Consider the following 12067-nt stretch of genomic DNA (forward strand, 5'->3'; position numbering starts at 1 on the left):
CTTTGGGAGGCCAGATTATAATAACAGTAATAGTACTATTTAATAGTAAAATTTTTATACTATTAATTTTTTTAATTAGCCAGATGTGGTGGCCCTCAAATAGTAAATAGTACTAATTTACTTAAGGGTAAAAGTTTTTTACTATTAAAAAAAATTTTTTTTTAATTAGCCAGGTGTGGTGGCACATACCTGTAGTCCCAGCTACTTGAGAGGCTGAGGCAGGAATATCATTTAAGCCTGGGAGGTCGAGGCTGCAGTGAGCCATGGTGGTACCACTATACTCCAGCCATTATTTTCCAGCCCAGGCAACAGAGTGAGACCCTAACAAAAAGAAAAGAAAAGAAAAAAAAAAATACTATGCCTAAGAAATAAAGGCAATGTGAAGATCATGTTGGTGTAGAGAGGAATGCATTTAAAAAGATTTTTTCATCCTTTTTTTTGTTCCAAGTTAGAAATCTGAAATTATAAGCACATATATTTAATAATTCATTATAGATACTTTTCTGTAATAATGTTAATTCATTGTCTTCAGAGAGAATAGTACTCTGCATCACCAAGTGGAAGAGATGCTTCAAAAAATTTCTCCCCTGCAGAAATGTCAGGAAGAGCTGGGATCTTTAAAAGCAGAGCTAGAAGAGAAAAAGGTACCAACAATAATTTTCTGTAAAGATTTATGGTCAATGAATTAGGCTCGGCTTATTCAGTGTAATTGGGACAAGGGGACCTTGATGTGTTCAAGGAGATAAAGGATAGTTACGACTCTCAGTGTATTACCAGCTTTAGGGAACACTGAACTAACTGCTTAGTAGCTTAGCCTTACAGTGATGATTAGCTCTGCAATACTGTGTTAGTTGCTTATGCTTTTTGAGAGGGTCAGCAGAGGACACTTCTAGCTGTGAATTTGTGTGGTTTTATGTGTTCTGCATTAATTGATTTGTATACCTTCATTTTTTGCTTAAATGTAAAATAACATGCAAAAATTCAAACTTGAAATGTAGAGGAATTGTACATAAGAGAGAGGGAGCCCGAGATAATTTTATTTCTTCAGTGGCTCTGGCCTAGCTCTGGAGAGCCCAGTGGTGAATGAAGTGTGTAGGGCTTCTGCTGTGGTATGAGTTAAGGTGTCCTTTAAAGAACCTACTCTCATAATTCATAAACTAGTCAGTATTTTAAGCAATGTCTGTATACTTCTGTAACTTTAACAGCTTTGTTTGGTCCTTTTTAAAAAAATCTCATTTCTTTTTTTGACAATCATGTGTAGTCTCTTGTGGTTTGTCATTGTGAGAGGTACACAAAAATGAGTCTTTCAATAATGCTTTTATAAGTAAGCTTCAGGGTAGGGGTTACTTCTTTGAGGGTGTGTTTGATTTTTTTGGGTGATACTTATTAAGCTGAGATGGAGCGTTGGGAGAAGATGCCCACTTCAGAAACGAAAATCTGATACATATGTCCTTTCATGGACGCTCTTCTTCTTTTCAAAGTCAGGTTGCAGTAAAACAGTTTGTTAAAAATGCTATGAACTCGCTTTTCTATGTAAATTGTTGTTTACTCCCTACACAAATCTTAGAATTCATAGGTTTTACAGATAAAAACATTAAAGTCCATAGATTTGAGTGGTTTGCGTGAGCCAAGTAGCAGCCACCTGGAATGATTGTCACTTCTTAACCTCGTCTCTCTAGGTACTTCTTACGGTGGTGTTTGTACCTCTAGAGAGTGTTCCTCAAATTGTGCTATTTTAGTGGTGACATGTAGCTGTCTGAGGTCTTACGTGCTTTAATAGTACATACTTATTTTTCTCTTTATATAGAAATTGCTGTCAAAGTTAAACAGAAACAGTCACAGTGTTCAATGATCTCTATTCTGGTTTTATAATCTTTTCAGCCTTACTTGAAAAGAAGCATGAACATTGGAGTCAGACCTTAATAATAACCCTCATTAGTCGTTCAGTCACTGTCTTTGGAAGAATAAGTCAGCCTGTCAAACCCTCAGATTCCTCATTTGTAAAAAAGGAATAATGAAGCTGTTGAGATTAAAGAAATCTCTCAGAGCTGTTGAGATTGAAGAAATGTATATGTATCATATCCCACTAGAACTCTCAATAACAGTGTCTTTACCATTTTATAGTAGCTGTCAGGGTGTATATATCAGTATTCACACATTTTCCCCAGTTATCTTTCAGTATAATTATTTGTTTTATATTTTTCTGTAGCAATACCATTAGCTAAATTTATTATGCTCTAATATTTCTTCAGGATAATATTGAATTTTAATTAGTTGAGGCAAAAATATTAGCTGTTTGATATTTAAACCAATTATGAAGATTTAGAATTGCAATAAAATTAGTATATTGTTTTTAAGTGTTATACCTTTTGATTGTATTGTTAGTCATATTTCATCTATTAAGAATCTGGTTACCTCTATTAAAATATTCAGTGAATTGTACTTTGGTTTTCTGCCTGATATCTGTTTATTTGGTTAATAGCTTATCAGAGTCAAAGCAAGTTATGACCAGTGGTCAGTGACTTTCATTTTGACAATATCTGTTTTTTTTTTTTTTAAGAGTTCTTTAAAGTTGTATCAGGATACTCATCAGGAATATGCTCGTGTAAAGGAAGAATGCTTGAAGAGTGATGCTCAGTAAGTAGTTATTAAATTACTGTAGAAATAGGGTTTCATTTTTGAAAATACATAATTCTTAAGTCGATAGTGTTTTTTTTTTCTTTTTTTTACGGTCTTTGGATTTCTTGGCCATAATTAGCTGCATGGTCTTGAACTAGTTAGTCTCTAAACCTTGGTTTCCACATCTGTAAACAGGAAGTTATATCTACTTTGAAGGGTCATAAGGAACATTAAATAAATTGTCATATGTTAAAGGGCTGCACAAAGAAAGAACTCCATAAAGGTGTTTGTCTCTGTATGTGTATGCATTATAGATGCATGCACATGTGTCTGTGTGTGTCTAAAGGTGTTTATGTATATAATGCATCGTATACGCATTCACAACATGTCTGTGTGTCAGAACATAGTGACCCACCCCTTGCTTTGCACCAGTGCCTTAACCGATAGCATGTGGAATGGGTGTCTTTGTTCATAAAAAGGGCTGTGCAAAAGCATCCCATTGATTGTTGAGGTTCATACTGTAGTCAGGTTTATTCACAACAAATGTGAGCTATACATAAGGCAATTGAATGTAGATGTAATGAAGCGGTGACTCAGAGAGTTACCCACCTTCTCAGACTCTCAGAAATCCATCTTAAAAGAAGTACAGCTCTCCAGCCACTGCTTCCCGTACAGTGGTGCTGTGACCACTCTTAACACCCTGCATGCTCCTGAAGAGTAACCTTAACTCATTAGACTCTGGACTGACTCTTAGAGAACACTTAGACACTTCAGCTGGGCTCATGAATGTTTCACTGCAGTTCAGGAAAGGTCCCAGATGTACTCATGGCAGAAACTCGACAGGCCCATGGCATGTGTTTCAGGTGGAAAGGACAGAAGTTTTTAATCCACTGTAAAGATATTTCACACTAAATAGTATATTCTCTCTTAGGATACTAGTTCAGACTGAAAATTTGTTGTACAAATATTAGTGATTTAAAAAATATGTGCCACAAATTATAAGAGCGTATTTTTTCCTATTCCACTGTTTCTTGGCATTTAACTTATACAATTGCATTATTAGGAAGAAGAAACTAGAAGCTAAGGTGAAGAAGCTGCAAGGTAAGTGGCACTATTGTTACCTGAAGTTTTCGATCAGTATAAAAAATCATTGGTAACTGTATGAGAAGGTACTTCTTGATCAAATAGTTGAATTGTTGTGGTTTTGGATGGTACATCCATGGATGACTGCATCAAGGGGTCTGTTAGAGAGAAGTGTGAATACTGCACTCCTCTCAATTACCATATGGTAACATAGAGATGGAATGTGGCAAACCTCTGAAATGTTACTGCACTCAAAATAATAGCAGGCCATACTTTTGCTATAAAAAGCAGTAATTAATGAAAATTTAATTTGGAAAGTTGAATCTCATAGGGCTTTTTCATTTTTTCTTAATGAAATAAGTGGTTGGTAGAAAGGGTGGCTCCTTTTAGTACCAAGAAACTGATGTGTTTAGATAGTTATAACACACATACAGAGATTTCCATGACATTTTGTACATTAGAGATTGTCTGGTTTGTACCTGATCCTCTCCCATGCCCTACCCTCTTGTTGGGGGTTCTAGCCTACAGCGAGTAGGTACGAATGCAGAGGGACTATGTGAGAATCTATGTGCTGACATTTCAGCTAATAACCTTTCAGGAATTGGTAGGAATTGAACTCAAGATCTTTTTATTTGCTTTTTCCTCCCTTTATTGTGTGGTTGGGACACAGACCTAATACCAAGTAGCGACAAAGGGGCTTTGCCAGATCCATCCTGCACAGGATCTTCCTGTCATTCCAGCCTGGACTGCAGGGGGCATCTTAGCTGCTGTGGGTTTCTGACCCATTGTCTTGCTAGTGTTCTACTTCAGAGATGGTTTATTTTCATTTAGAGTGTGAAGTAAGAATTTGAATTTAGTTGCATCAGGGCGCATATAATAATAGTTGCTGAAAGTATTTCTAGTCACTAATTTATCTTGATTGAACCAAATTTTTTGGACTTAAACTCTATGGATATTTTGGTAACAATTTTTCCTCTGATTTGATTATTGCACTAACACTGACAATTTGGCAGTATGAATGATATTTTGTGTTCTAAGTGTTGACATCTCTTGTAAGAATGTAGAGATAAGTGTCTGTTGTATTTAAACAAATTTTGTTTTTAATTTTTAAACTTTTTAAATTTTTATTTATTTTATTTTATTTTTTGAGATAGGGTCTCACTCTGTCGCCCAGGCTGGACAGGTGGTGCGATCGTCCAGGTGGTGCGATCTTGGCTGACTGCAACCCCTGCCTTCCGGGTTTAAGAGTTTCTCCCACCTCAGCCTCCTGAGCATCTGGGATTACAGGCCAAACCTAGCTAATTTTTGTATTTTTTGGTACAGACGGGCTTTCACCATGTTGGCCAGACTGGTCTTGAACTGCTGACTTCAAGGCATCTGCCCGCCTCAGCTTCCCAAAGTGCTGGGATTACATGTGTGAGCCACTGCACCCAGCCACATTTTTTATTTAAAAAGGAAATTTTTTGTTTTTTTTTTTTTTTTTGAGACGAAATCTCGCTCTGTCTCCTAGACTGGAGTGCAGTGGGGTGATTTCGGCTCTCTATAACCTCTGCCTCCTGGGTTCAAGCGATTCTCCTGCCTCAGCCTCCTGAGTAGCTGGGCCTATGGGGCATGTGCCACCACATCCAGCTAATTTTTTTATATTTGTAGCAGAGATGGTATTTCACTATGTTGAGCCAACGCCCCTGGTCCCACTTCTTGTATTTTTTAGAGACAGGTCTCACTGTTGCCTAGACTGGAGTGCAGTGGCAAAATCATAGCTCACTGTAACTCTGCCTTGAAGCGATCCTCCAGCGTCAGCCTCCAGAGTGATGGGACTGTAAGTGTGTGCTACCACACCGGGCTAATTTTTAAATTTTTTGTAGAGATAGGGTTGCCCAGGCTGGTCTTGAACTCTTTGGCTTGAGTGATTCTCCTGCCTCAGCCTCCCAAAGCGCTGATATTACAGGCGTGAGCCACTGTGCCCAGCCAAGGAAATTATTATTATTTTTCTGATACAGGATCTTACTCTGTCACCTAAGCCGGAGTACATTGGCACAGTCATGGCTTACTGCAGTCTCAGCCTCCCAGACTCAGGTGATTATTCCACCTCCTGAGTAGCTGGGAACTGCAGGTGTGCACCACCACACCCGACTAATTTTTTGGAGAGACAGAGTTTCACTGTGTTGCCGAGGCTGGTCTTGAACCTTGGGCTCCAGAGACCTGCTCAGCCTCCCAAAGAGCTGGTATAGTCGTGAGCCACTGCAAGGAAATGTTTTTAAAGAAATCTGAAGTGCCAGTGAGACTATATATGCAGGTTTTAGAACAGACTTTCTGTGAAGCAAAATGTCGCCTTTATTTTTCATGTATAAAAAATATTTTTTCTAGTAAAAATTATCAATGTGACGTAATAAAGATTACTGAGTAAAAAATACCCGTACTTGTTAGAGGAGTCAGGAGAGGATTGTTAGTGAGGTTTTTCATGGGATTTTAGTTAGTAATTGTATATGAGCGTATTTATGTAAAGTCAATACTGGTCAGATTCTTAATAGTATGTCTGGACCATTTGAGGCTTCAGAACCAGAAATCAGAATGAAGGATTACCTAAAATAGATCTCTAATAAAGAGATCTGTTACCTAAAAATGGATATCTAATAAAGGTCCTAGGGATTATCTTTAGCTAACTTGTTGAAGGGAATTCCGGGGAAGAATAAACATATCTGTAATAAGCATTGAGAAGATCACCTCTCCCCTCCCTAATAAAGACACTATATTCTGAGATAAAATCGCATTTCTAAAATTTCGAAGACTTCAAGGTTGCCAGTGATTGAAATGGGAGGGCAACTCCCTTTTATGCTTTGAATTCTTCCCTAACTGGGGGTTGGGATTGCTGTGCCTGGTTTGGAAAGGATTCTTAAGGCCCATGCTAGTTCTCTGCTTTAAATGACAGTTAAAGAAAAAAGTGTATTGCATTCAGCCCTGATGATAAAATATGGAAGGAGCAATGGCTTTTTACAAAATTTATTTCAAAGTTTTAAGAAATGAGAAAAACTTGTAATAGATAAAATTTTGAGTATTTCATTAACCACAGTAGTAAAGTTAGTAATTTGTCTCTCCCTGTTGCTTCACTGGACTTAAATAAAGAGGCTGCTGTCAAGCAAACTCAAGACTTCAAGCAACTGAGAAATGAAAAGAAAATACTTGAAAAGGAATTTAAGAAGACACAGGTACTAGATGAAAGCAGCATACACACACCTTAAATATGTGGCTCCAGGGCCTCTGTAGTGTCTCTGTGTTGTAACACACGTAGGAGTCAGACACGAGGCCCCCTGGCAAAAACAGTCCCAGCTGCTGTTAAGTTGCACCTGTTTTACATTTGGTCTAGAATGGCCGCACTTCTTGTTCAGCATAAACACTATTAATGTTTTGTTTTCACAGGAAAGGCTTGACGAATTTTCTAAACAGAAAAATGAAAAGGGTGAGTATTCAGTTAATGCTTACATAAATTTCTTTTTGATATGTAGTATTTTATTAACCATTTTTTCTCCATGTTTTTAGAGTTGAGACATATCGGAACACAAATTTCAAGTGATTCATATGGAAGCATAGATAAAAGTGAGTATATTGCAACTTTTGTTTTAGTGTTGTGTATTACTCTTAGTGGGTTGTGAGGCTGTGTTTTGCTCCTACATATAATTGTGAAAGTGCCAGGGCTTAGTAGATGTTTCATTTTAGTAGAAGTCCTGTGTTATTGTGTCTTCATTAGATCCAGATATAATCAGCTTATTGTCTTATAAAATAATACAGTGAATAAAAGAGTCAAAAATCAATATTGGTTGGGATAGGAAAACTAGTTGGAGATATAATATCTGCTCTTTTCAATTAATGAATACAGATTTTCTCTGTGATTATAATTTATCAAATTAATTTATTAAATTTCCTAGGTATCAATTATATAAGAAAATGTTAAAGTCAGGCAGGAAAACTGTAGAGTTCAAGCCTTATAGTGTATTATATAGTAAAGCCCTATAGTATAAACAGAAAAGTTTAGGGAAGGCCCACAATTGCAAAGAAAAGTGGTGGTCATGGAACAAGGGAATGTAATACAAATGTGGACACACTGCATTACTTAGCGCCACGTCTCATAGGTGAGAAGCATAACTCTAGAGGTGAGAAATGAGAATTTTCACTTCAGTCCTTCCATTTGTTGTGTGACTCTGCCATTTACTTTCCATTTTTGTATTTTCATTTTCCTTTTAAAAATGGAAATATGAATTTGAATTTCTGCTCTACCTCAGAGGTTTTTTGTGGGGATGCATTTAAAATGTTTAATTAGTAAATAATGGTATTTCATCTCACTAATGTGTAATTTTTTTCTCCAAGTGGAAATGATTAAAAACATTTAAATTGTGTGCAGGTATGTGGTGTCTCTTAGAAGTCACCTTTACCTTTTTTTCTTTAATATTTTAAAAAAATCAGAGTACAAGTTCATGTTTTCCTTGGTGTAAGGCTTTAACAGTTCCCGCCTTTCAGCTGCCTGGGCATTGATTGCTCACCTACCACTATCCCTAGATATGATTCCATGAGCTTTTGACTAGATTCTTGTTCTCTTGTGTATGGAAAATGAGACTTTAAGTAATAGTTATTGCTGAAAGAAATAGAAGACTTGACAACATTCACTTTCCCATTCAGTAGTCAGCGGTTGAATGGAATTATCTTCGTTTTTGGACTGACAGATTTGTTTTACAATTCAGCTATTCCCAAGCCTTCCTATTCAAAGCAGAACCCTTCTGTCCTCTTTCTGTAGTTGCTCTCTATCCCTACATTCTGTTGTATTTGTTTCAAATAACTTATTACTATCTCAAGTAAAATTGTCTTATTTTGTTTCTATCTACCCTCTTAGTCAGGGCAGGGATAGTGTCTGTTGTATATTTTACTTTTCCCAAATATATAAAGTTTTTGGGAATCTGCTGGTTATTTAGCCGTGGACCTTGATGGGTTTATCCTTACTTCTTAAGTGTATTGTTAACACTAATACTTGACTTATGGAAAAGATTTGCAAAGTAAGCACCAGAGTATTAGATTGACTTCACTTTATAAGAAAAGGCTGAGTGCCACTTTGCCTTGCTTTTCTTTCAAATTCCAACAAAAACTTTCGACCAGAAAAAAAAAAAAACAGAAACAGCAGCAGCTCCTGGATAGTTACAAAGATTACCATCAGTAGAAGAAATGAGGAAGATGCACAGCAGATAGTATCAATTGGTGATGAAACCCGCAATTGCAGAGAAAATAGCAGCTCTCACAAAGTAAGTTTTCATTGCAGAAGCTGCGAGTTTTCCCAAATCAGAGGTGGCAGGGAGTGGGAGAAGGAGCAGGACATTAGCATTTTGCCAGGTAATTGATTAAAGGGTGAAAAGAATGCCACCCTTCTGGTTTTCAAAAATTGTTTCTGGCCTTTGCTCATCAACTGTGGCCCCAGTTTAGTTTTCTAAAGTTTTAGCTATGACATTGGAGCTCCTCAGAGAGGGTGTGGATATCAGAAAATAGGGTAATTATGACGGCTTTGAGGGCTAGCTCCTCCTATTCCCAGAAAATAAGATGTTTATATACTCCATGTAAACCCTCACAACTGCATCCACTTTCCACTGCTTCCTCTGCAAGGCAGGGTCCCACAGATTTATGAAATGAGAATCTACACTTACTGCTAAAGGAATAGCACTAAAAATGTAGGCTGAAGAAATATACTTTGTCTGCCAAAGATGTTCTGCCTAAACTCTTATCTAAAACTTAGAGAAAAAGCAGTGAGAAAAAAGAGAAAAGCAACAGATGCGAGAAGACTGAGAGAAACTCTTTAATTATGAATGAGAAGGAAATGCTGAAAACTGATTGCATTTCCTTTAGAGAAAGTGTAAGAACATGTCCATAGGCTGCTGCTATGAAATTGAACCAGCTGTGGATCTTGAAAATTAAAAATCCAATCGCATAAATAAAATAAACCCAGTAGAAAGGTGGAAATACTGGATGGACAAATAAAATATCAATTAAGTTGATCCTAGAGACTGAATCCTAGGCGGTTGAGAACATCGTACAAAGGGACAAACAAATGAAAGATACTAGAAAAAATAACAAGATTTGAAGGACAAAGCCAGATGTCTCAATATGCATCTCCTAGGACTTCTCAGAGGGGAGAACAGTACCATAAGGAGAGAAGGTGATCAAGACATGACAGAAGGAAACTTTCCTGAGCAGAAAACAAGTGGAATATTCATATTCATAGGGGCCACCAAGTATTGAGCATGATTTTTGCGTGCAGTCTCCGTCTCTGACACCTTCATAAGAAATACCTAAAATTAGATGAAACTGACTGAATATTAGAGGGATGGATAAAAATATTCCAAGCAATGCTGACATTAAAGCAGTCATATAAGGCAAAAAAATAATAAAAGCTTAGAAATGAATTTACATGATTGAAATGTTGATTAAAAGTATAGTTTGCCAAGAAGATACCGCTAGTATGTACCTAAGAGTATGCAACGATGTCAAGCAATACTCTTGGAAATCTAGGGGGACTGGCCACATCTATTTTTGTCATGAGAGACTTCAATATGTTTTTTAGAAAGAGAGAGCAAAAGCAGACAAGGGATGGAATTGGAATCACAGTTCCAAATGGATAATTTATATACAACGCTTTGTAAACCACACACCTGGAGTTCGTTAAAATACTTTCCAAACGTATAAAAGTTGACTAGTAAGTAAACAACAAAAAGTACCGACAATTTAATATGAGCTTTTAATAAAAATCCCCCTCCCCCTGCAAAAACAAAACCTGCAAAACTTACCTAGTAACTCAACTCACATAAACACACACAAAAAAACCTCTCTTGGATAACAGAGAAGACAAGAACTGAAATACTAAACTGTTTTGAAAGTAAACAGTAGGGCAGTCCTTCACTGTTCAAAGGAATCTGTTATGGCCTTACGTGATACATTGTCACTTTAGAAAATAAATACAGAGAATGAACTGTTTAAATGAAGGAAAAAAAATGATGAAAATGCAAATGTAATGAAATAGGAAACAAAGCAATTGATTTAGTACAATTACATCTGATAGCTGGTTCTTTGTAATGCTAATGAAACCAACATCTCTTTCGTAAACTTTGATTAAACAAACGAAAAAATAGCAGCACCAAGATCGAGAAAGCATTAAAACTACAGTAGAGAAATTTCTTAATTCACAAGTTCATATTCAGATGTGAAAATGTAAGTAGAATGGTCCATTTTCTAGGAAAACATGCTCAAATTGATTCAGAACAATTGCTGCAAACTTAAAATAACCAGGAAGAAAATTTTAAGAATAGTTAAAGATCTAACAGCATAATAAATCCAGATAGTTTATAGGTGAGCTTTGTAAACATTCAGTGAAAAACTAGTGTCTCTATTATTAATTTTTTTGTTTCAGAACTTAGAAAATAAGGAATGTTTCCATTTTATTCTGTTAGGCTAGCATAATGCTGTACCAAAATCAAATAGCATGCACACATATTCTCAAGACTCAGGACTCTTCTGTTGTTAATATAGCTGCAAAAATACTAAATAAAATTTTAAGAAATTAAATCTACACATAATTTAGAATACAGACAAATTATGCTTGAAGATTTATCTCAGGAATACTACATCTGGGTCAGAGGATGTTAGGATCATCTCAATTCAGCACCTAGTCCCAATTTCAAAAAATTGATGAGGTACTAGAAAAAAAAATTTAACTTGAGAAAGGTGGAACATTCAAAGTATGGTTATTACTGTCAAAAACAAGGCAAGCATGCTTTTTGTTAGTTCCCTTTTTTTTTTTTTTTTTTTTTTGTGTGTGTGCTGGAGGCCTGAACCAGTGCAACAGAATAAATGCAGAAGAGTGAGAGCTGTGAATACTAATAAAGGAAAGTTGAAATTGTCATTATTTCAGATGATATTACTAATGTAGAGAATTCAAAAGACTCAACTGCAGTTGGAATTAGAAGTAATAGAGCTTGGTAAAGTACTGGCATATACAATGAACATATACATTGTTCCATTGTTAACCTGTTAGAAAAGGAATGGAATAATAACAACCCATTCTCAAGTGGTACCTGAACCAGCAGATGTCTAAGAAAAGACCTGAAATCATTATACAGTGTTTCTAAGGAAAACTGAAACATTCCTTAAAAGCATTAGGGAAGACCTGAGTACATAAACATTATGTTCCTGGATGAGAAAGATACAAAGTATAAAGATGTAAAATTTCCCCAAATATATTTATAAATATACAGAAACATTCAAAGTCCCATAGAGGTTTTCTGTGGAAGAGGACAAGCAGATGGTTTATAGGGAAGAGTGTATGTTCAGAAGAATA

The 12067-nt window shown here is 36.2% G+C and overlaps 1 protein-coding gene across 1 annotated transcript in view; it reads left to right on the forward strand.

The window, feature by feature from the left end:
• The window catches only part of ICE1 (interactor of little elongation complex ELL subunit 1), a 66869-nt gene that overhangs the window by 16811 nt on the left and 37991 nt on the right, over positions 1-12067 (forward strand). The window contains exons 5-10 of the mRNA XM_010376017.2: positions 533-644; positions 2561-2637; positions 3683-3720; positions 6826-6908; positions 7120-7159; positions 7240-7296. Of these exons, the coding sequence (XP_010374319.2) occupies positions 533-644; positions 2561-2637; positions 3683-3720; positions 6826-6908; positions 7120-7159; positions 7240-7296 (407 nt within the window). The remainder of the gene's footprint in view (positions 1-532; positions 645-2560; positions 2638-3682; positions 3721-6825; positions 6909-7119; positions 7160-7239; positions 7297-12067) is intronic.

Source organism: Rhinopithecus roxellana, chromosome 3 (genome assembly GCF_007565055.1).
Source record: "Rhinopithecus roxellana isolate Shanxi Qingling chromosome 3, ASM756505v1, whole genome shotgun sequence".
Classification (NCBI taxonomy): Eukaryota; Metazoa; Chordata; class Mammalia; order Primates; family Cercopithecidae; genus Rhinopithecus; species Rhinopithecus roxellana.